This window comes from Muscardinus avellanarius (assembly GCF_963383645.1).
Source record: "Muscardinus avellanarius genome assembly, chromosome: 3".
Taxonomy (NCBI): domain Eukaryota; kingdom Metazoa; phylum Chordata; class Mammalia; order Rodentia; family Gliridae; genus Muscardinus; species Muscardinus avellanarius.
Window position 1 is genome coordinate 15,094,320 of NC_137788.1, and position 22,139 is coordinate 15,116,458.

The window sequence follows — 22,139 nt, forward strand, 5'->3', positions numbered from 1 at the left end:
CGCGTGGGCTCCGCGCCTGGGGCAGGTCTGCGCAGGACGATGCGACCGTCCCCACCCCAACCCCAAGCAACCCCCAAACACACGTGGAATCAGATTTCCAGTTTTTCTTCTATCTTTCACACACCACAGTTATTTCATAAAATTTTTTTGTTTTACATTTTTTACACCAATGTAACAAAAAGGTGGGAGGGAGGGAGGGGCGGCTGACAGTGTATTTTATGCCTAGAAACAGGGTGGGGGGCAGGGAGACAGGGCCCAGGCGGACAAAAACACACGGTCTCTATGGAAATATTGAGAGTTTCGGCAGCAAATGTGGTGGGAAGCAGCCTCGAGCCGAGGAGGGTGTTTATCAGGCTTTATTCTCGGGGAGCGATGGCGCTGTGCGGTCGATGGTGCGGTGGTTACGTGACCTGCCGGGGAGGGAGGGGTGGAGGAGAGGGAGCAGAAACGAGTTTTCTAAGGATCTAACGAGCGCACGGCGTGTCCGTCAGCGCGAAGCAGGTTTAGCACTGCTGCTTTCTCTTCAAAGCCTCCACCAGGTCGTTCTTAAGAGCTTCTTGTTTCGATCTGTCTGCAAAAGTCTGCACAGACCTGCAAGGGAGGAGACTGTCAGGAGCCCGGCCCTGAACCAGAGCCCCGGCCCGCTCGGCGCAGGCCCTGATGGCATCCAGAACCAGGTGGCTTCTGGGCGCCCAGGCACAATGCAGGAGACGCCACGCCCGACACACACTTCCCACCAGCTGCCCCAGGCTTCTGGGTGGGGGGCTTGGGCCAGGGGCTGAGGTGGGGACCCAGAGGGGCTGGCCCCCTCCCTGCGAGTGGGGGGCGCAGTCGCCCCACCAGTGCTCAGTGTCTGAGCAGGTGGGTTATGGCCAAGGCCCCAAGGGCGACCTTTGCTGTCCAGAGTCTCTCAGCCTGACTCCAGAGCAGGAGCGGGAGGGGCGAGTGCGCTGCCCCATCCCCCCCAGCCCTGGGTTGTGGGGGAAACACTCTCCAGCAGGCTAGGAGCAAGCAAGGTTTCAATTTAGGAAGGGCTTTTCGCACAAATCTGTCTCATGGAATCCCCCTAAATATCTTTAGGTGTGTGTGGGTCTACGTTATTACTAACCCTAACTTAGAGATGAGAAACAGGCTCAGGAAATGACCCGGCGATTCCCTGTATGATCACCGTTCACCGTGCTGTTTGCCTCAGTACGTGACGTGACGTAACTGAGAACTCAGCAAGCCGCCGATACCCACCGCGAGGCGTTTGAAAGCGGCAGGGAGGGCGGCGCTCATCCAGGCCACCACACACCAACTGCGAAGGAGTGGGGAGCACCAGAAGTCGGCCCCCCCTGCCCAAAACGGGGAGTCAAGTGGAGCGGGCTGGGAGAGGCAGCGGCACCCCAATTTGGAATCTGGCTACCAAGTCCTGGGTGCCATGGGAAGAGTCTTCAGGACAGTAGGAGGGTGGCATTGAGACTTTTGGTATCGGGGACTGAAATCAAAGGCATTCTACCTCTAAGTGACATCCTCTGCTGTGTGTGTGTGTGTGTGTGTGTGTGTGTGTGTGTGCGCGCGCGTGCTCTGCATGCGCGCATGCAGGTCTGGGGACGGAACCCAGGGGCATTCGACTTCCGAGCTACACCCCCTGCCCTATTTTATCTTTATTTTGAAACAGGGTCTAAGTTGCAGCGGGCCCAAGTAGCTGAGGCTGTCTGCAAATCACGATCCTCTTGTCTCTGTCTCCCAAACGCTGGGATTACAAGCATGCACCACCATGTTCGGCCATCTTCTGCCATTAAAAAAAAATTTTTTTTTTGGTACTGGGGATTGAACTCAGAGGCATTCTATCTCTGAGGTATATTCCCAGCCCTATTTTTTATTCTTTATTTTGAAACATGGTCTCACTGAGTTGCAGAAGGCCTCACTAAGTAGCTGAGGCTGGCCTTAAACTGAGATCCTCCTGTGTCAGCCTCCCAAGTACTGGGATTTTAGCTCCTTTTTTAAAATGAAACAGAGTCTAGCTAGTTGCTAAGAGTCTTGCTAAGTTGCCGAGGCTGCTCTTGAACCTGCGATCCTCCTGTCTTAGGCTCCCGAGTACAGCTATTATAGGCGTGCACCACCATGCCTGGCTGTACGTGAGACTCTGAAAAGCAGCCCGTGAGAAGTGCTAGCGTTTTGGTTAGTGCTGCTGAAATGCAGTTTGGAATCCTGGCCCTGGACTCCCAGGCTCCACGAAGGCCGCAGCGGGCCGGGCCGCGGGCCTGGCGGCCCTGTGGGGCTGAGCAGCAGGGCCGGGCCGCGGGCCTGGCGGGGGAGCTGAGCACTCCAGGTCTGAGCTGCGTCCAGCCTACCTCAACCCACAGGGAGAATGTTCCAGAGTCAGGATCAGGCTGGGATGGGGGGATCAGACTTGGGTGCAAGAGGCAGAAGGAGCAGAGGCCTGGAACAGGGGCAGAGCTTGGGAAAGTCACCGGTGGGACCTGCAGTGGGTGCTGACAGGCCGCGCTCGGCTCAGCGCAGGAGAGGACGGGCCACCCGCTGGGTGTTAGTGCCAGGGTGCTCCGGCGGGCAGCCGGGAAGGGCTCGGCCACGTGCACCTTCCAGGGGCTCTCCTGGCCGGGGAGGGGTGCCTGAGGGCCCTACTGAGGCCAGGGCTGATGGGGCCTTGACTTGCGGTCCGTACACACAGGCCAGAAGCCCCACGCCTCAGCCGGGTCCTGATGGCGACGCCTCTCACTACCTGGCCAGCGGGTCCTGCCCCTGGGCCCACAAGCTCTGTAGCTCCAGAGCTGGCTTTGCAAACGCCTTGTTTTTAAAAGCCGCGTTTCTTTTCCTCTCCAGGACACTGACTGCTTTCCCGCACCTGTACCTGCCACCAGCTCAAGACGTGGTAAGGCCACTGTCAGCACTGCCCTCCTTTCCGACAGAGTAACTCACGGGACAGCTGTAGCTTGTTAGGCGGCCCAGGGTCACAGCCCTGTACTACGCTCCCTCCCCCGAGACCGGACACTGCCTTCTAGGACAGTGGGCCCACGTGCCGCCAAGCTGGGGACCCCCAGTGGAGAACAGGAGGACCTGGCGCGTACCCGTCAGACCCAGAGAAGCTGCCCCAAGGCCCGCGGGCGGCCAAGGCAGCGCTGTGCCTGGACATGGTGGGCTTCTTGAGAAGCAAAAGCCCAAGCCACACAATCCCCCACACGTGGCCTCTGCCCTGAGTGCAAAGCACACATACCACGCACGTGCTACGTGGCCGTGTTATGTGGGGCTGTGGCGGCTCACAGCCGTGAGAGGAAACGGGGTTAGTGGTGGTTTAATGGTGCGCAGCGGCCGCTGACAATGGGGTCTCGGCAGGTTGGTGAGTCCTGTTTAGTGGGTCTCAGGCCTTGCAGGCAGGGTACCTGGATCGACTTAGTTATCAGGCTGGATGTAGACCTGGCGCTGGGTCAGCACTTGAGAAAGCTCCCTCTGCAACTGCTTAAACGTGTGGTTGTCGGGGATAGCGTCAAGAGATCTACAGAGAGTGTTCAGAGAGGGTGAAGCGGAGGAGAGAGCAGCGACGACGCAGAGCCCGGGGCGCCGACAGCTGAGGGGACGCGCGGGAACGCCTGGGCGGCAGGAGGGGGCGCACGGCCCCGCAGCTTGGGGCTGAGCGCTGCACTGAACAGGCCATGCGGGCGGTGGTCCCAGGATCCAGGGGCTTGTGCTGCTGGGGGAATGGAGGCTGGCCAGAGAGGACAGTGCGGGTGGTATAGCCGGGGCAGCAGCCCAGGAGACACGCCTGACACCCACACAGGCGGGGAAGATGAGGGTCCAAACGGCACTCCCTTTTCTGTGTGTGTATGGTCCTGGGGATGGAGCCCAAGGGCATTCTACTTCTGAGCTCTACCCCTAGCCCTATTTTTTATTTTTTTAATTAATTTTTTTTGGCCGGTCTGGGGATGGAACCCAGAGGCATTCGACCTCCGAGCTACATCCCCTGCCCTACATTTTTTGTTCTTTATTTTGAAACAGGCTCTCACTAAGTTGCGGAGGGCCTAAGTAGCTGAGGTTGGCCGCGAACCGTGATCCTCCTGTTTCAGCCTCCCAAATAGCTGGGATTACAAGCGTGCACCACCACGCCCGGCTCCTAGTTTTTATTTTGAAACAGGGTCTCACAAAGTTGCTAAGGCTGACCACAAATCTGTAATCCTCCTGTCTTAGCTTCCCAAGTACTGGGATTATAGGCATACGTCATCACACCCATTTTCTTCCTTTTTTTTCAACTGCAGAACAAGCAACCTGCATCTGTTTCCACAAGCTGGACAGCCGCGGAGCCGTGTCCGGCCTCCTCGGGGCCGGCAGGTGGCGTGGCCACCATGGAGCAGCAGGAATCCTGGCACACACCACAGAGTGGAGCTGCAGAATCCCGCACAACTCATCCGCAGACGCGGGCTGCTGGGAGGCACAGGAGGTCCCCCTGCCCAGTGGTGGGGCGTGGAGGAGTCCTGGCCACCTGGCTCTTCATGGCCTTCCTCACTCCAGACCGAGCGCAGACTCCTGCTCAGACCACCAGGACGCCGTGGCCCGAGCCGCTGGCCTCTCCTCGGCTGATGCCTCAGCACCCAGACCAGGAGACGGGAGTCAGGGCCTTGGCCACAGAGCCCTGGCAGCGCATGCCAACAGGCTGGGGCCACGTCAGACAGACGCAGGTGGAAGGGACTGCGCCCTGCTGCCCTGGAGCCTGGGGCTGTTCTGCGGCGCACTCCACCAGCGTCAGGTGACAGTCCCTAGGGCTGCGCATGTTCTCTAGATGGGCCCAACAGGCTGGGGGAGGGAGGCGGACTCCAGGGACGAAGGCAGCAAAGGCTGTTGGGCAAGGAGCCTTAGAGCACACGTACTGGAGGAAGGGACCGCAAGTCATGCAGAGTGCAAACTATGGAGGTCCGAGGGGCCTCTGGAGCTGGCGGGCAGCCACCGAGGGTGGACACCAGGGAGCCCAGGCCGACAAGGCAGGGCCGTTCACTAGCTGGCCTAGGATTCAGGTCTCTCTCTGGCCGAAAGCTTGATTTCTGGTACATTACCTCAGCCCATTGACGATATCCTTTGTTTTTCCAAAGTAGATCTCATTCAGCGTACTTCTGATTTTGTTTTCCATGTCCTGGGGAGGGAAGGCAGTCAGCCACCAGGGCTAGCAGTAGAACAAAGGCCCACACCCCTGCCGGCCGCTCATCCTGCAGTCCCCGCTCTGGCCACAGGGGGGCGGCACAGACTGCACCACACTCCAGCAAGCCCTGGCTGCCAAGACCCACCTATAATTTGAGCTCTGGCCTTTCCTGTCCTTAGGCAGGGAGGAAGCCAATACCTAGGGACTGGCGGCCAACTCTGACCATTATTGGGAGCTGGTCTAAACCACATCACCACCCCTCGCCTGGCCACCAATTCTGTGAACAATTCTGTGAAACCGGAGAGCACTTCTCCCTCTTCCAAAGATGTGGGGATAGGCAAGGCCAGGCGGCTGCAACTCAGTTGCTCCAAGGCCACCTGGGTGCTGGGATGCTTCCTTCCTGAGCGCAGGTCTCCTCCACACCCAGTGGACGGGGGAGACAGGACTCAGTGCTTCCCCGAGCCAGTGAGCACACAGAGTCCTTTGGGAGCAGGGGTGGGGCAGGCTCCTGGGGCCCAAGCTCTGTTGGCATCCGAGTCAGGAGGCCCAGAAGACAGGCGCAGGGCGGGAGCAGCACCCTGCGGCTGCTGTGTTGCTGGGGACCGCGCCGGGCCACTCACCTCCACCAGGCGCCCGATGTTGGCTATGTGCGGGGAGCAGTCGCTCACAGTTTCGTCTTTCTCCATCTGCCAAAGACAAAAACATTCCTCCGCTCAGAGAGGGCAGGCGCTCCCAGAGAATGCAGCCTGCTGACTGCACGGCTGCCTCTGAGGTCTGCAAGGGGCCCTCGGTCCCACCGGAGGCCCTGGGGGCAGCTGTGGGCGTCCTAAGGCCTCTGCTCTAGTTTTCCAGGGCATGATGGCTGCCGTCTCAGATCGTAAACAGCCCACGTCCACCCACGGAGCCATGGCAGGGAGGGCCAGGGGCACAGCCCTTGCTGGGGACCAGCTTATCTGGCCACTTGCGCCACCTGTCCCCACACCAGCACAGGCAGATGCGGGCATGAGCCGGTGTCGGGGGCCCTGCGATGGCTGCCCTGGGATGGTCAGTGCAGCCTTGATGGCAGAGGGCTGGGGCCAAGGGATGAGTGTCTGCAACACCACCACATAGTCAGGCCTGTCTCGCATCAAAGCCTGATTCTCTCCCAGAATGTGGGCAAGACAGCCTCAGTCTAACTCCTCAGATGGGACAGGAGGGTGGAAAGAGATGGGACCCCACTCCTGGGTGTCCCGTCTCCCTCACCCAGGCGGTGAGCTCCATCCCAACATGCAGCACCGGACACCAGCAGCAAAGGAGGCAGGGGAGGGAGCAGGAAGGGGCCACTCCCGACAGGAGCGCCTGCTCGGGGACCCTGGGTGTCCCTAGAGCAGGGGAGCTTCACTTCTCTGACAAGCTTCTAACTACTTATTAATTTATTTTGTGGTGCTGGGCCATTCTACCTCAGATACAACCCCAAGCCTTTTTATTTTTTGTAGGTTGCCGAGTCTCGATAAATTGCTAAGGTTAGCTGTGAACCTGTGATCCTCCTGTCTCAGACTCCCAAGTGCCAGAATTACAAGCACGTGCTATCATGCCTGGCTAAGCTTGTAACTTTTTAAAGTTTTTTAAAAAACTGCCTGACACCAGGCGTGGTGGCGCACGCTTGTAATCCCAGCATTCGGGAGGCTGAGACAGGAGGATCGCGGTTTGTGGACAGCCTCAGCTACTTAGTGAGGCCCTCTGCAACTCAGTGAGACCCGGTTTCAAAATAAAGAATAAAAAATAGGGCAGGGGGTGTAACTCGGAGGTCAAATGCCCCTGGGTTCCATCGCCAGACTCGCGAGGAAAAAAAAAAAAAGCTGCCCGAAGCCAATGTAAAAGCCTTTGTGAAGTGCTGGCCGCCAGCTCTGGAGCAGGAAGACATGGCGGCTGCGCTTCCCACTGGCGTCTGCTTCTCTTCACCAGGGCGGATTTTCAAGCTGGGAAGGGCAGAGCAGATCCAGGTCAGAGGGAGGTGGAAAGCAAATGGGCAAGCAGAGGCTGGGAGAGCTAAGTCACGTCAGATGACCAGGCCTCAGGGCTCAGGCAGACCCGACCACTACAGAACATCCCAACACAGATGCCCTCAGAGACACAGGGACCCTGGAGGGTGGCAGCGCCGACTCAGCCCTCCTGCGAGAAGGGAGACCTCGCGGGAGAAGTCAGCGCTAGCCCGAAGCTGATCGGACATCACCAGCATCACCCCCACACCGAGGAGCGAGCCCAGGGCCTTCCTTGCACAGGCGACACAAGTGCTCTACTGCTGAGCTCTACCCCGAGACCCAGGCAACAGTTTTTAAAAATTGATTTTTTAAGCTTATTAATTTAATTTTTAAATTTGTTTCTTCGAGATGGTGTCTTGCTATCTGGCCTCAAACGTGTGGTCCTCCTGCCTCCAGGTGGATGCCGTTACAGACCCATGCCTTGGGCCCAGCCAGACTTCAGCTTTCAATGGGTCATTATTATAAATAGTATTTGCAGTACTGGGGGTGGAACCCAGGGGCACTCTACCTCCGAGCTACACCCCCAGCCTGATTTTTTTATTCTTCATTTTGAAACACGGTCTCACTGAGTTGCAAAGGGCCTCAGTAAGTAGCTGAGCTGTCCTCGAACCCCGATCCTCCTGTCTCAGCCTCCCAAACGCTAGGATTACGAGTGTGCGCCACCGCGCCCGGCTGATGGGTTATTAATCTCACGTTGCAATCAGAGATTAGGAGGCGCCGGCACGGGCTCAGTGGACAGGGCAGGCCTTGAGACTCTCACAGGTGGGCTTGGTGGCCATACCTGTAATCCCAGTACCTGGGAGGCTGAGACAGAAAGATCAAAGGCTGTGGTCGGCCTCAGCAACTTAGCAGGCTCTCTGCAACTTAGTAAGACTCACTCTATTTCAAAATAAAAAAATAGGGCTGGGGTGTAGCTCGGAAGGTAGAATGTCTCTGGGTTCAATCTTTGGCACTACTACTATTACTACTACGACTACTACACATACACCCTCAAAAACTTAAGCGTGCGTGCACACCCCCCACACACACACCCTCAAAACTTGCAAGTCCTATTCCACAGCAGAGACTGGGCCAGAAGAACAGAGTATGGTGGAGCTGCCGCCACCAGGCCAGGCCCACACGCCCCCTGGCCGCGGCGCAGGACTTCAGCAGGTGCAGCCGAGGGCTTGGTGGCACCCTGTTGCCAGCACCGAGGGTCAGGTGGCCACAGGATGCTGAAGAATCTGGAATTGGAGGTGGGAGCAGCTGCCGAGCACAGAGCGCTCCACTCCATCTTCCTGGGAACAAGCTTTTTGATGCAGCCCACAGCGCTGACAGAGGCCAAGCCCTGGCGCTCTGGCTGGAACACTAAGTTACCAGGCCAAATGCAAGCCAGCCCCTGGGCTCCAACATTCCTCTACTGGGCTCACAAGGGGACTTGGACCAGTCTTAGACGGCTTCGAGTGTGACAAGAATGCGACGTGGCTGACAGGCAGGGCGGTCACAGGTGCCGACACTGTACCCACCGCAGCCAACATGCCCCACTGTGTGCTCTAGGAGGAACTGGCGCGAGCTGGTTCAGTGTAAAGACCCCCCGCGCCCACCCAGTGCCTGGGACTGCGTATAAGGCCTTGTGCACGCCAGCGAGGTGCTCTACTACTGAGGTGCCTCCTCAGTTCTTAATTTTTATTGAGAGGGTTTGGCTAAGCTGTTGAGGCTGGCTTTGAACCCGTGATCCTCCTGCCTCAGCCTCCCAAATTGCGAGGTTTACAGGCATGTGCCATTGCATCTGGTAGGCACTGGGTTTGAAGAGCCATGGACATGTCAGAGAGGACTCATTTAAGGGTCTGAACACTTGGGCCTCAAGCAAAGAGCTGGCAGTGGGACTACTAACGCTTGCGTGCAGGAGGGACGTGGGGAGCTGCGGGCTCTGAAGGCTGCTGCCGTCAGAGGGGACAGTGGCAGCCCCAGGCGCGAGGACCCGGGCACGGAGTCAGGAGCAGGCGAGCCTGGTGGCTTGGGCCGCGTCCCTGCTCCCTCGTACAGGCATCTCTTGTGACAACTGGCACAAGCGCCACAGGGCTGGGGCAAGAGAAAGCCCTTCCACAAGAGGCGGAAGGATGGGCTGGGACACCCTGCCGCCAGTAGGAGATCGGTCCCGCCACACCCAGTGTCAGCGTGAGGAAGCAACGAGGCTGGACGCGGGGGACTTCACTGGGGGTCTGAGCGCCGTGCTCGCAAAACAAGGGTCATCGATGTTGTCTACAAAGCATCCAATAATGAGCTGGTGAGGAGCCGCACCGTGCTCACAGACGGCCGACAGCGCGCGTTCCACTGTCCACTGCCCCGGGCTGCGAGGAGCAGGCCGTGCTGACTCCTGAGAAAAATTTTCACCAAAAACGATCAGAGAAAGTTCCAAAGAAATACGAAAAGAGAAAGACTGCCGTTTGCATCGAGACCAGGACAGTGCGACCGAGCAGGGGACTGTCCTAGAGGGCGAGGAGCTGGCGTTCAATCCGAGGAGAACCAAGGCCCGGGAAGGCCGATATGTCCTCCTCCCTCCTGTCTAAGCTCATAGAATAAAGGTGCTTATTGTTCTATGTGTCCTAAGAAAAACAAAGAGGCGTGCTTCTGGCAAGACTGTCTGGCTGAGTGCTGGCCAGCTGCAGAAGAGGGAGGGCCTGACTAGAGGGCCTGGCTTTCCTGTGCCCAGCCCTGGCCCCTCAACCAGCCCAGGCACTCTCTGCCAGGGCCTGTGGGGAGTCTTGGTCCTGAGAGACTCTGCACAGGATGAGGGCAGGGACAGCTGCTCCTTTTCCATTTTGAGTCTAACAAACACTCCACCTCAGGCAGACGGCTGTGTGCTGGACCCTCGTGTTCCCTTAGCAAAAGCCGGTTGTCAAGACAACAGACTGGGGTGTGGTGTGTGTGTGGTGAGCAGGAGTTGGGGAGCACACTGGGGGGGGGGGGCGAGCTCCATCTACCCATTTTTAAAAGGAATTTTTGGACGCCAACACAGTGGGACTGTGTGTTCTCTCCCCACATGGAAATGGTTACTGTGCCCAGACTCGGGGCTGCGCAGAGCTGCTCTGCTGGGCAGGGAGAAGCCTGGGGGGGGGTACAAACAAATGATGCCCTTCCAACAAACCAGCCCCCCCCCCCGCTCCACACTGGGGCAGATTTCTGCTCCCCCTCCCCCAGGAGGGCAAGGGCTCCGAGGCCACGGCACCATGGCACGCGAGTGTCCGCAGCCCAGGGCGAGGCCACGGGTAAGTCGAGTCACGCCAGTCACTCAGTCCTGTGGTTCCCATCGCTGGGCTTCAAACAACAAAGAGGAGGCCGGGGCAGGTGGGCTGAGCTCATGGCAAGGAGAGGCAGGGGAGCGGGGAGCGGGCACGGGCAGGCCTGGCACAGGCAGACATCTTTCCTCGGCCCCTGGCCTGCCCCCTTCTGACCCCCCCTGCACCTGGCCAGGTCAGCCTGCTGGAGTGCTGGCCACTCGAAACAGAGCCATTTTGGTAATGCATATATTGTTACCCCCTTATAAGAGCAGCTGCCAGAAGGAGGGCATTTTTATGTGCTGCGGCTGCACAGATGCTTCACGAGAGGATCCAACTGCGCCTGGAGTCGGGGCCCAGCCCGCCCAGCCCCAGCAGGACCCTCTCCCCCACACGGCCCGCGAGGGGGACAGCCCGCCGCGCTGGCACAGCGGTGGACGCTGTCCTCAAGAGGCCCGCATGGCCCCCTCCACGCGTCATCTTCTAAGGAGCAGGCCGGGAGGGCGGGCCTGCGAGAAGCCGGCGCACCATCGGCCCCGCGGCAGCTCCCGGCTCGGCCACGGCCGCGGTGCCGGAGCCCGGAAGGAAGGGCCTGTCTAGGCCTTCAGCGCCTTGCTTTTCTCTCTTACCGTACGAACCATCGGGGACAAAACGCCTCAGCGGCACCCGGCACCAAGGGTCTCGCTGCTGGCTGGAGCGCAGCTGCGTTCCTGGGACCCCCGGCCCGTGGTGTCCCCCTGGTCCCCAAGCTGTGCTGTGGGTTTGAGGCCAGGACACAACCTGCCTCGAAGCCAGTGACAGCCATCAGTCAGCTTCCCAGTTAGGCCAGGACCACCCAGGCAGAAGAGCTTCGAGTCTAAAAGTAACACATTCTAGAAGATTTGTAGTAGCAGCAGTGACAGCTTGACTGACGACTGACGACTGACTGACTGTGCAGTGCTGGGGCTTGAACCCGGGACATTCTATCTCTGAGCCCAGCCTCTTATTTTGAAACAGATCTCACTAAGCAACTTGAGGGTGTTGCTAAGTTGCAGAGGCTGGCCTCAAACCTGTGATCCTCCTATCTCAGCCTTTCCAGTACTGGGATTATAGGCGTGTGGCGCCATACCTGGCTAGCTATCTTTATGAAGTATAAAGCACTCATACCAAGTGGTATGAGTTTTCCTACCAGACAACAGTCTGTGGTGAAGCCCCGAGTTTCTGAGAAGTGAGGGGCTCACCCAGGCCACACAGCTGGGAAGCAGGGGCCAGGCCCTGGACCGAGGTCAGGATGAGTCTGAAACCTACCCAACCTTTTCTATTGTTCCACTTCACCTCTCCTCTTTACCCAAAAAGCCAAGAACAAGCCCTAGTCCGGGGCTCTGCAGTCAGAGGAGGTCCATCCCAGCCTCCTGCCCTGCCCTTCGGGAACACGCAAGGGCGCAGGGGGAGGCCTCGCGGTGGCTGCTTCCCCAGGCTCCCTCCACGCCAGATCATCGACAAACGCCCAACCAAGCCTGGCTATAAGTGTGGCCGCACAGGAGACCCAGGAACACGGGAGCCGCCCCTGCTGGGCTCCCAGGCCCCCTCCATCTGGAGCGAAGGGCGAGGGCTTCATCCTGGCTCTGGGGGCCTTCCTTCAGGGTGGTCGGGCAAGCACTGGGTCCCAGTCTGAGGATTTATCAGGTGTGCCGGGTGCTGAGTGGGAGGAGAGGTCGGCTTGTGAACGACCGTCTGGTCTCCCCACTCGGCAAAACATTCCACCTTGTGTCTAAATATTTAGAACCTGAAGTAAATACCAAATCAACAGCTGCGGGCCCTTCCCTGGAGAGACCTCGGCTCTCTTGCCAGAGATCTACGGCACCTCTTTCCAATAGGAGAGGTGACCTCTGAGCGCAGCTGCCTGTGCTGCGCGCTGGTGCTTGGTGAGCGGTGCTTTTCACCCACTCCCTGACCTCCCGCCGGGCCTCCGGGCAGGCCTGGCGAGAGGGTTCCTTGTGGCTCTAATGAGCTTGCAGGACGACCAGAGCCCTCCCGCCTGCCCAGACAGCCCCAGCAGCGGCAGCAGGGATTTGCCAAAACACTTCCCCTCATTTTCTAACTAATGCCCCCAGACAACTTTGGGTGGGGGTAGCAGAAGGCCACAGTGAGGGGGTGTGGCAAGTCCTGATCAGCTGGGAAGCCCAGCCAAGGTCTCAAAGTGGCTCTAGCCTGTGAGCCAGCCACCTAACAAAACGGGGGACACAGGCCGGCCTGGACTCCAGGAAGAGCTGCAGCAAGCCTCCCCCATGTGCAGGTGAGGGCTGGGGAGCAGGCCTGGCTCTGCTGGGCCGAGGGCGGGGCCTGCTGACAGCTGCAAACACCAGGGGCCTTACTTCCTGGCACCGTGAGGGCTGTAGGGCAGGAGAGAGGAGCCCGAGGCCCACGTCCTTGGGGCCCATGCCTGCCCGCTCTGCCCTCCTTCCCTTGGCCCTTGCCAACCACCCTGGGATGACACCCGCATCTTCACAGACCTCCTGGCCACAGGCTTGTACCCTCCGGAGCTCTGGGGCTGCCAGGCCACCTTCTCCTGCACAAAGCTGCCTCCTCTTCCCGTCACCTGGCCTCATGGCAGCTGTCCTGAACGTAACTTGGCTTTCTGAAATCTCAGATCCTCCTCTTACTCCTCTAGCAGGGAACATACCTTCCAGTCATCGGATCCTCAGGCACCCACAGGGTGATGTCCTAACTGTCCTAGGTTGGCAGCTCAGTGTAGTTCCACTGGAATTTATTTATTTATTTATTGGTGCTGGTGACTTAACCCAGGGGCATCTACCTTTGAGCTACACCTCAGCCCTATTTTTTACCCTTTATGTTTATTTTTTGCAGTATTGGGGATGAAACCCAGGGGCATTCTACCTCCAAGCTATACCCCTAGCCCTATTTTTTATTCTTTATTCCGCAAAGGGCCTCACTAAGTAGCTGAGGCTGTCTACAAACCGCGTTCCTCCTGTCTCAGCCTCCCGAACGCTGGGATTACAGGCGTGTGCCACCACACCTGGCTTATTTTTTTACTCTTTATTTTGAAACAGGGCCTCACTAAGTTGAGGAGGCTGGCTTTGAACCTGCAATCCTCGTCTTAGCTCCCCAAATACTGAGATTACAACTGTGTGGTGCGCCGCCACACCCAGTTCCTAGTGATTTTCTTTAGCAGTTACTGAGTAGCAGGAATGAGGATCAGATACGGACCAAAGATGGGCGGTTGGTTAGAAAGCAGTGAATTTTTTTCCCACCAGACAAGTCTGGGTTCAATTCCTGGCTCTACCTACTACCAGTAAGTCATCAGGGGGCAGTTTCAGCAGCTCGAGCCTCCGTTTCCTCGCCTGGGAAGTGGCGACGCTACCTCCACCTTGGTCACGGTCTAATTAAAGCAGACGACTTGTCCAACCACACGTGTTTGCTGCCTCACGCTGATCTACTCAGCCTTCCTGGAGTCCCGTCACCTCCCAGCCAAGGCAACCTCGGAGAGTTTTCCAGGGCTCATCTGGAACGCTCACTGGCCCCTTCAATCGACCCTCCCTACCCGCGTGCTCGGAAGATGTGCACCATTAACTTAGATTGCTTACCTCCCCTCCCCCATCATACTTACTTACACTGGACATGAGCCCCAGCTTTAATTCACCCAGGTGAATTATGGGATGGGCTGTAAGAATGATGACAGAAGAAAGAATTTCCTCATTAAAGTCTCCAGAGCAGGAGGCAATGCAAACAAGGCCTGTGGCCTGCAGAGGTGCACGGAGGACGGCCACCACTGCCCGCCTGCTTGGCCTGCAGGAGCCGCTGCTCACGGCAGGCCGGAACCAGATGCCAGCCGTGGGCTGACAGCTCTGATTTAAGCTATTAGGAAGGCTGAGGATTAAATATTTGTGCAGGTCACTACACTGGTGGAATTATAAATAGCTCAGAGCATTAAGTGATGCAGGAAGCAGCCTCCGGACAGACGCAAGGTTTTCCACCCACTGCCAGGCAGGGAGGCAAGCGCTGCTGTCCCTCCCCTCGGTGCTCCCTCCAGGGCGAAGGTGCTTCCTGTGCAGCAGGGCTCTGCCCCAGAGCAGAATGCTTGGTTCTGGGATAGGGTGGGGATGCCTGCCCAGGCCAGACAAGGAGACCCCACGCCTCCCTCTGGCTTCTAGCTCAACACAGAGGAGGTGGGGTTTGCATGTGAGGGGCTAAGGCCCCCATACAATCCCCCATTTTGGCTGGCATCTGCCTTGGGCTACTGTTTCTCAAATGCGCATACATTGTTGAGACTAGTAGAAAATACATTCATTTAAGGGATTTATTAAACTGATACTTTCAACCACTTTTTTGTGTGTGGCAGGGGTACTGGGGAGTGAACTCGGCGGCATTCTAACTCCAAATTATATTCCCAGCCCTTTTTATTTTTTGTTTAGAAACAGGGTCTCAGCTGTGTATGGTGGTACATGGCATGTAATTCCAGCATTTGGGAGGCTGAGGCAGGGGGACCACAGTTTTGAGAACACTCTGAACAATACAGTGAGACCCTATTTTTTTTTTTGTGGGTCTGGGGATGGAACCCAGGGGCATTCGACCTCCGAACTACACCCCCAGCCCTATTTTTTATTCTTTATTTTGAAACAGGGTCTCACAGAGTTGCAAAGAGCCTCACTAAGTAGCTGAGGCTGGCTTCGAACCATGATCTTCCTGTCTCAGCCTCCCGAATGCTGGGATTACAAATGTGCACCACCACGCCCAGCTCAGTGAGACCCTATTTTATTTTTTTATTGGTGATACTGGGGTTCCTGGAAGCCCTTCTACCTCCGGGTTACACTCCCAGACCTATTTTTACATTTTTTTTTGGAAACAGGGTCTCCTAAGCCAGCGCGCGCGGCTGGCTTCGAACCTGTGCGATCCTCCTGTCTCTGCCTCCCAAGCGCGGGGATTACAAGTGTGCGCCACCACGCCCAGCAAGACCCTATTTTAAAAACAAAAACATAAAAAGAGGCTTGGGGGTATAGTTCTGGGGAAAAAGAAAAAAAGGGGGAAAAAACGGTTTCTTTAGATTGCTGAGTCTAAGTTACTGAGGTTATACCTGAACCTGTGATCCTCCTATCACAGACTCCTATTTTAATAGCTCTTGATAGAAAAAAGAAATTGTGGTATAGCCAGGTGTAGTGGCGCATGCCTGTAATCCTAGTACTTGGGAGGCTGAGACAGGAGTATTATAGGTTTGAGGCCAGCTTCAACAATTTAGCAAGGCCCTATTTCAAAACGACAACAAAAATAGGGCTGGAGGTATACCTTAGAGATAGAACATTGCTGGGTTCCATCTCAGAACCATGTTAAAAAAAAAAAGCTATTAAGCTGGGCATGGTGGCACACGCTTGTAACCCCCGCACTTGGGAGGCTGAGACAGGAGGATCGCACAGGTTCAAAGCCAGCCTCAGCTACTCAGTGAAGGTCTCAGCAACTTAGTGAGACCCTGTTTCCAAATAAAGTATAATAGGTCTGGGAGTATAGCCCGGAGGTAGAAAAGGCCCTGGGTTCCACCCCCATACCCACCCACCCCCACACATGCAAAAAAAAAAAAAAAAGCTATTAGGCTAGGAATAGTGGTGCATGTTTGTAATCCCAGTATTTGGGAGGCTAAGACAGGAGGATAGCAGGTTCCTGGCCAGCCTCAGCTACTGTGAAACTCTGTTTCAAAATAAGGAATTAAAAAATAGGGTTAGGGCTGGACTGGTGGCTCATGCTCATAATCCCAGTACTTGGGAGGCTAAAACAGGAGGATCCGGGTTCGTGGCCAGCCTCAGCTACTTAGTGAGGTTCTCTGCAACTCAGTGAGACCCTATTTCAAAATAAAGACTAAAAAATAGGGCTGGGGATGTCACTCGGAGGTAGAATGCCCCTAGGTTCCATCCTCAGAACCGAAAAAAAAAAAAAAAAAAAAAAGTCCCTGGATTCAATCCCCACTATCACACACACATGCACAAAAGCTGTTAAAAGTATAATTAGGAGTATAACTGTCATGTACGTGAGGGCATGCCTGTGTGCTGGGGATGGAATCCAGGGCTTGAACATACTAGGCAAGCCCGCTCACAATGAGCCACACCCCCAGACCAGCTATGATTATTTCACTGAGAAAAAGTCTCATGGTGCTGAGGGGGGATCCTCATACTCAAAAGCAAGGCACCCCTAGAATGGGGTGGGTGGGACGCCCCCGGGCAGCTGGCTTCCCAGGCCCCGAGGCTGGGTGCTTCTCCTGGCCCGACCTCCCTGAGGGCCAAGGGCTGCTTGTTCTGAGCCAGGCTGTGCGGCTGCACTTTCTCTTCCCCTTGACAGAAGGTGTCCTGCTGCTCCACACAGGCCCAGGTAAAGGCCTCTCTCAATGGGTCTCCAACACGGAACTCCCCTTGAATGGATGTCGAGGGCTTAAGCCAGCTTAGATGCTTCTAGCAGTGCCTAGTGCGGACATTAAGAAGACTCTTATGGGGCTTCAGGGGCAGGCAGTGCCTTCCGGTCCAAGTTCCCAGTTTAGCTGGGACACAGCCTGGAGAGGCCGCCTTGAAGCCTGGCTGCTAGAGAACCCAGAGAAAAGACGGGTGAGAGAAATGGACAGGTAGCTCTTCTCACATTTTAATGTTCACAGAGAACTTCCCGGATAATTTTGTTATAATGTAGACCCCGAGTTGATAAGTCTGGGTGGGGCCCAAGATTTCTGCATTTTTGTAATTTTTCTGTGTGTGTGTGTGTGTGTGTGTGTGTGTGTGTGTCTGTGTGTGGTATTGGGGATTGAAACCAGGTACATTCTATTTCTGAGCTATATCCCCAGCCCTATTTTTTAAAATTTACTTATTTACCCATCTATTTACACTCTGATCAGCTCCTTCTAGCCTCACACCATAATGCAGCTCCCAGTGATGGAGACGCCCGTGCACGCAGCACCTGGCAGGCTTTCCCCAGGTTCCCCTATTTTATTTTTTTGTTTGAGACGGTCTTGTTGAGTTGCTAAGGGTCTCACTAAGTTGCTGATGCTGGTTTTGAACCTCTGATCCTCCTGTCTCAGCTCCCAAGTACTGTGATTGCAGGTGTGGGCTACCAGCTCAGGCCGGCTTTCTGCACTTGTAAATATCTCTTCTGAGATGCTGATGCTTGTCCTTGGATTCAGCCGAGGTATCAAGACAAAGAGGCTGAGCTAACCTGACAGCCATTCCTGGCCACAGGTTGGCAAAAGGAGCAAAGTACCTGGCTCAGAGGGCAAGACAAGCCTGGGGCGCAGGGATGAGGCGGATCCTGGCGAGGAAGAGGAAGACACAGAGCCGGGCGTGGTGGCGCACACTAATAATCCCAGCATTCGGGAGGCTGAGACCGGAGGATCTCGGTTTGAGGACAGCCTCAGCAACTTAGCGAGGAGGCCCTTTGAAACTCAGTGAGACCCTTTTCAAAATAAAGAATAAAAAACAGGGCTGGGGGTGTCGCTCAGAGGTAGAATTCCCCTGGGTTCCATCCCTAGAACTGAAAAAAAGAAAGAAAGAAAAAAAAAAAACAGAAAAAAATAAAAAAGAGGAAGGCACGGTAGGCACCCTGTCCTTGGTGGAGAGGTGTAGCTTTGAGGGTCTAGAATTGAAACCAGGAAGCTTGCTTTAGCTGGTGGATGTACCGCTGGCCCAAAATGCCCGCCCACGGGCAGGCTGCTCTTGTCCCTGAAGAAGGCTGGCGCTGGGGCTGGCAAGGGGCTGCCGACAGGAACTCTTACCTGTCTGGTGAGGCTGCCTCCGAGGTTCATGGTGCCCGAGCCGGATTTGTTGGTTTGCAGCCACAGCATCACCGTGGAGGTCAGCTTGTAATGGGCGGTACGGCCACTGGACTTCTCCTGGGGGAGGACAGAGAGCAGAACCTGCGCTGTGATCTGAGCTGTGGACAGCCTCTGGTGGCCCCTGGAGGTCAGGGTCACTGTAAGGCGTTCCCTCCTAAGTCATTAGCATACTACCTTCCTGAGGCCCAGCTGGCTTTTGTTTTTGGTAGTGCTGGGGATTGACCCAGGATTCTACCTCTGAGTAAATATCCCCAGCTCTATTTTATTTCTCATTTGCAAACAGGGTCTAAGTTCTGAGAGCCTCATACGTGGATGAGGCTGGCATTGAACCCTTGACCCTCAATTCCTGGGATTACAGGCACGTGCCACGATGTACCCCTTTTTAAGGGGTACAATCTGTAAATCTGTGTTAAGTTCTTTGGGGATCCTTTCCTTTGTGGTACTGGAGACTGAACCCAGAGACATTTTGACTCTGAGCTCTATTTTATTAATTTTTTACTTTGAAACAGGCTCTCACTAAGATGCTGCCGGTCTTGCTAAGTGGCTACGGCTGACCTCCAACCTGCTATCCTCCTGTCTCAGCCTCCCAGGTACTGCTGGGATTAGAGGCATGCGTTCCCATGCCTGGCTTCTTTGGGGATCTTTATCCCCAACGATTACTGCACTCCTGACTTATCTTCATGCCAGTGGCTCTGGGGCTTTAGGAACCAGCAGGGGTTTGCGTATCCCAGCAGTGCCCCTCACGGGAGCATGTGCTGGGCGAGGGAGTGGTGAGGCCCTTGCCCCCCCTGCAGGAGCTGTACCTGCACTTCCACCACGTGGATGGAATCCCAGCAGCCCTTGATCTTCTTTGATCCGTCTCCAGCCTTCTTTATGAGGATCACTCCAGCAAAGCCATGATCCAGATCCCAGAGGTAGACAGATGAGACACCACCTTCGAAATACCTGGGGGGACAGGTCCGCATGCCCGTTAGACAGTCAGTCAAGCCACAGACCAGTCGCCTCCCTCCGGCTGCTCTTCAGCAACAGTACACTCAGCCGCCTGGTGGCCCCGGGGCTGACCGCGGAGGAGTCCTGAACACCCTCTGGTTGGGGAGGACACAGCATCTTTTAGGGGGTAAGAGAAAGAATGTGGGTGCAGGGGTTGTAAGTAGAAACTTCAGTTTGAGTTGTCTTGGCCAAGCCTGCTAAACCTCTCTGGGCTTCAGACCCCGCCCCAACAGGACGCAGCACAGTAGGACAGTGGCCCCCAGCGGAGCCGTCACTACCTGAGTGAGCACCGCTACAGGTGACTTGCTCAGTGTCCTGTCTCCCGGGATGGCTCTTTGAAGGTGCAGCACTTCCTCCACACGGACACCTCTGCTGCCACCCAGGCAGACCAAGACTCCTGCTGACTTGTTTTTTAGAGCAAAGTGCTGCAAAACTTGCACCAAAAAGGAAAGGCTAAGCTCGGGACAGCTTTCTCCTGAGATCCGAGTCAATATGGAAAAATCCCCAATTATGCTCAAGTGCATGAGGGCTGGACAAGACCAGGAGCACAGGCGATCACTGGGCGCCCTAATCCACCCTCCCCTGGGGAGGTGCAGGGCGCGCAGCCGGTCAGCCCAGAGCTGGCTCATGCCGCTGAGGCCACCGCGGCCCTGGCGTCTCGGTGGCTGGCACGTTCTTCACGACCTGCCTCTCCGACACCAGCTGAACAGCTACACAGCAGGCCCACCTGGGAGCAGGCAGGACGGTGCCACGTCCATGAGACCTCATCCCCGACACCCAGCCACAGGTGCACAGCGGGTGTGAGGGACAAGCCAGTCTGGCACGCATGACGCTCTGCTCACGTGCTCATCCACCCGCACGGGGGCCACAGGGAAAATACCTACTCTATAGGACCGTTAGCCGACAAAAACAAAATCATAAAGGAAAGAAAACACCTGACAAATGAGTACTATTTTTTTGGGGGGGGGGGTGGTACTGGGGATGGAACCCAGGTGCATTCTACCTCCGAGCTACACCCCCAGCCCTACTTTTTATTCTTTACTTTCAAACAGGGCCTCACTAGGTAGCTGAGGCTGTCTGCAAACCGCGATCCTCCTGTCTCAGCCTCCCAAATGCTGGGATTATAAGCGTGCGCCACCAGGTCCAGCAGTACTATTGTTTTGATATTAAAATCAAGTGAATGGTTAATATGCCATTATGTCCTAATAAAGCTGTTATAAAATAAAAATACGAAAAGTCAGGCAGAGTGGTGGTGCACTTCCCTCTAATCTTAGTACTTAGGAGGCTGAGAGAAGAACCTCAAGTTGGAGGACAGCCTCAGCAATTTAGTAAGAACCTATTTCAAAAGAAAATAAAGCTGGGTGTGGTGGTGCACGTTTGTAATCTCAGTACTTGGGAGGCTGAGATAGGAGGATCACGCAGGTTTGAAGCCAGTCTCTTAGTGAGCCAGCTACTTAGTGAGGGTCTCAGCAACTTAGTGAAACCCTGTTTCCAAATTGAATATATATATATATATATATATATATATATATATATATATATATATCTCTTTTATATATATATGAAATAGGTCTGGGAGTTAGTCCAGAGATAGAACGGCCCTGGGTTCCATCCCCAGTAACACACACACACACACACACACACACACACACACACACACACTCAACTGACTTCAAACTGGAATCATTTAGAAAAAGCCCTGCATCTGTACTAAGCATGTACAGACTTTGATATAAGGTACTTGAGTATCTGAAGACTCTGGATTCGTTGAGGGGGTCCTAGAACCCATCCCTGGCAGAAACTAAAGGCCAATTATATACTGTTTTTGAAAATTTACTGTAAGTATAAAACTATTTCAAACTAAAAAGTTGTTTCAAGGTCAGGACGCAATGCATATGAAAGTGTAACCAAGACACAATCGGACCTAGGAAACAGCCTCCCCCAACAGAACCAGCATCAGTGCATGCTGCACTGTGAGGCCGCGGCTGTTATCTTCCTGCTCCAGCCTGCTGTGGACCTGCAGAGCACCCAGAGGGGCGCGCTCAGGTCGCTGCCCGCCCACCCTAGGACCACAATCCATCCCCACTTCTCAATCCCACCCTCCTGGCTGTATCAAGCCGTCAAACCGAATCCACGGCTCTGTCTCCTACTGGCGAGGGGAGAGGGCAGGTTACATGGGACTGCCTGCGCGAGCATCCGCTAGTGTGAGCGCCGTGGTCAGTGCCGTTCACGCAGTGGAGGGGCGGGCCCGCCTAAGTACACAGGAGTGCATGCGCCAGCATCCGCTAGTGTGAGCGCCATGGTCAGTGCCGTTCACGCTGTGAAGGGGCGGCCTCTGGACAGGGGTGAGCACAAGACGATGAGGCAGAGCACACACGAACACCCTGTGCACAAGGACGCCTAGGTGAAAATGCTCAGGGGCCCCGTCTGGAGCACAGTCCTTGGGTTCCCAGCCTCTCCCCACGCCCCCTCGCAGGGCAACAAGAGGCAAGCCAGAGAATGTTCTGGGTTAGGACCGAGGCCTCCCTCTAGCCGCTCTGGGCCTGGCCATCCCTGCAGGGGGTGCACGGCTTGGAATGTTCTGGGGCCATGTAGAGACGGACCGGCCACCTTGGGCTTAGAGCTCTGCTGGCTCCTACACCCCCAACACCCTCGGGTCACATGTAGTGAAGGAGGAGGGAGGGAGGCGCAGCCCACAGCAGACCTGCTGGTAACTGTCCTGTTGGGGACAGATGGCGTGGCTCTGATACAGGGTGTTTCCTTTCCTTCCACATTAGACAGGGAAGGAACAACTTTAGACACAGCGGCTGTTCCTGTGTTGGCAAAAGGCTGGGCCGGTACCTCCTTTCCTTTGCCATCCTGGAAAGAAGGCCCCAGGCCGGGGGCCTTGCATCCACAGCTCAAGGGGCCAGCCCCCATGCGTGCTGGGATCCTGGGGAGAGGTAGGC

General features: G+C 56.0%; 1 protein-coding gene across 2 annotated transcripts in view; it reads right to left on the reverse strand.

Annotated features, from left to right (window-relative positions):
* Positions 1–497: 497 nt before the first annotated feature.
* CAPZB (capping actin protein of muscle Z-line subunit beta) overlaps positions 498–22,139 on the reverse strand; it is a gene marked incomplete at both ends in the record, with an annotated part of 123,026 nt that continues 101,384 nt past the window's right edge. The window contains 5 exons of one of the 2 annotated variants that reach the window (XM_080690477.1): positions 498–591; positions 5,046–5,122; positions 5,749–5,814; positions 18,142–18,258; positions 19,005–19,146. In XM_080690477.1, the coding sequence (XP_080546603.1) occupies positions 504–591; positions 5,046–5,122; positions 5,749–5,814; positions 18,142–18,258; positions 19,005–19,146 (490 nt within the window). Of the gene's footprint in view, positions 592–3,393; positions 3,497–5,045; positions 5,123–5,748; positions 5,815–18,141; positions 18,259–19,004; positions 19,147–22,139 lie in introns of those variants that run through there. The other variant, XM_080690478.1, reaches the window with a different exon arrangement.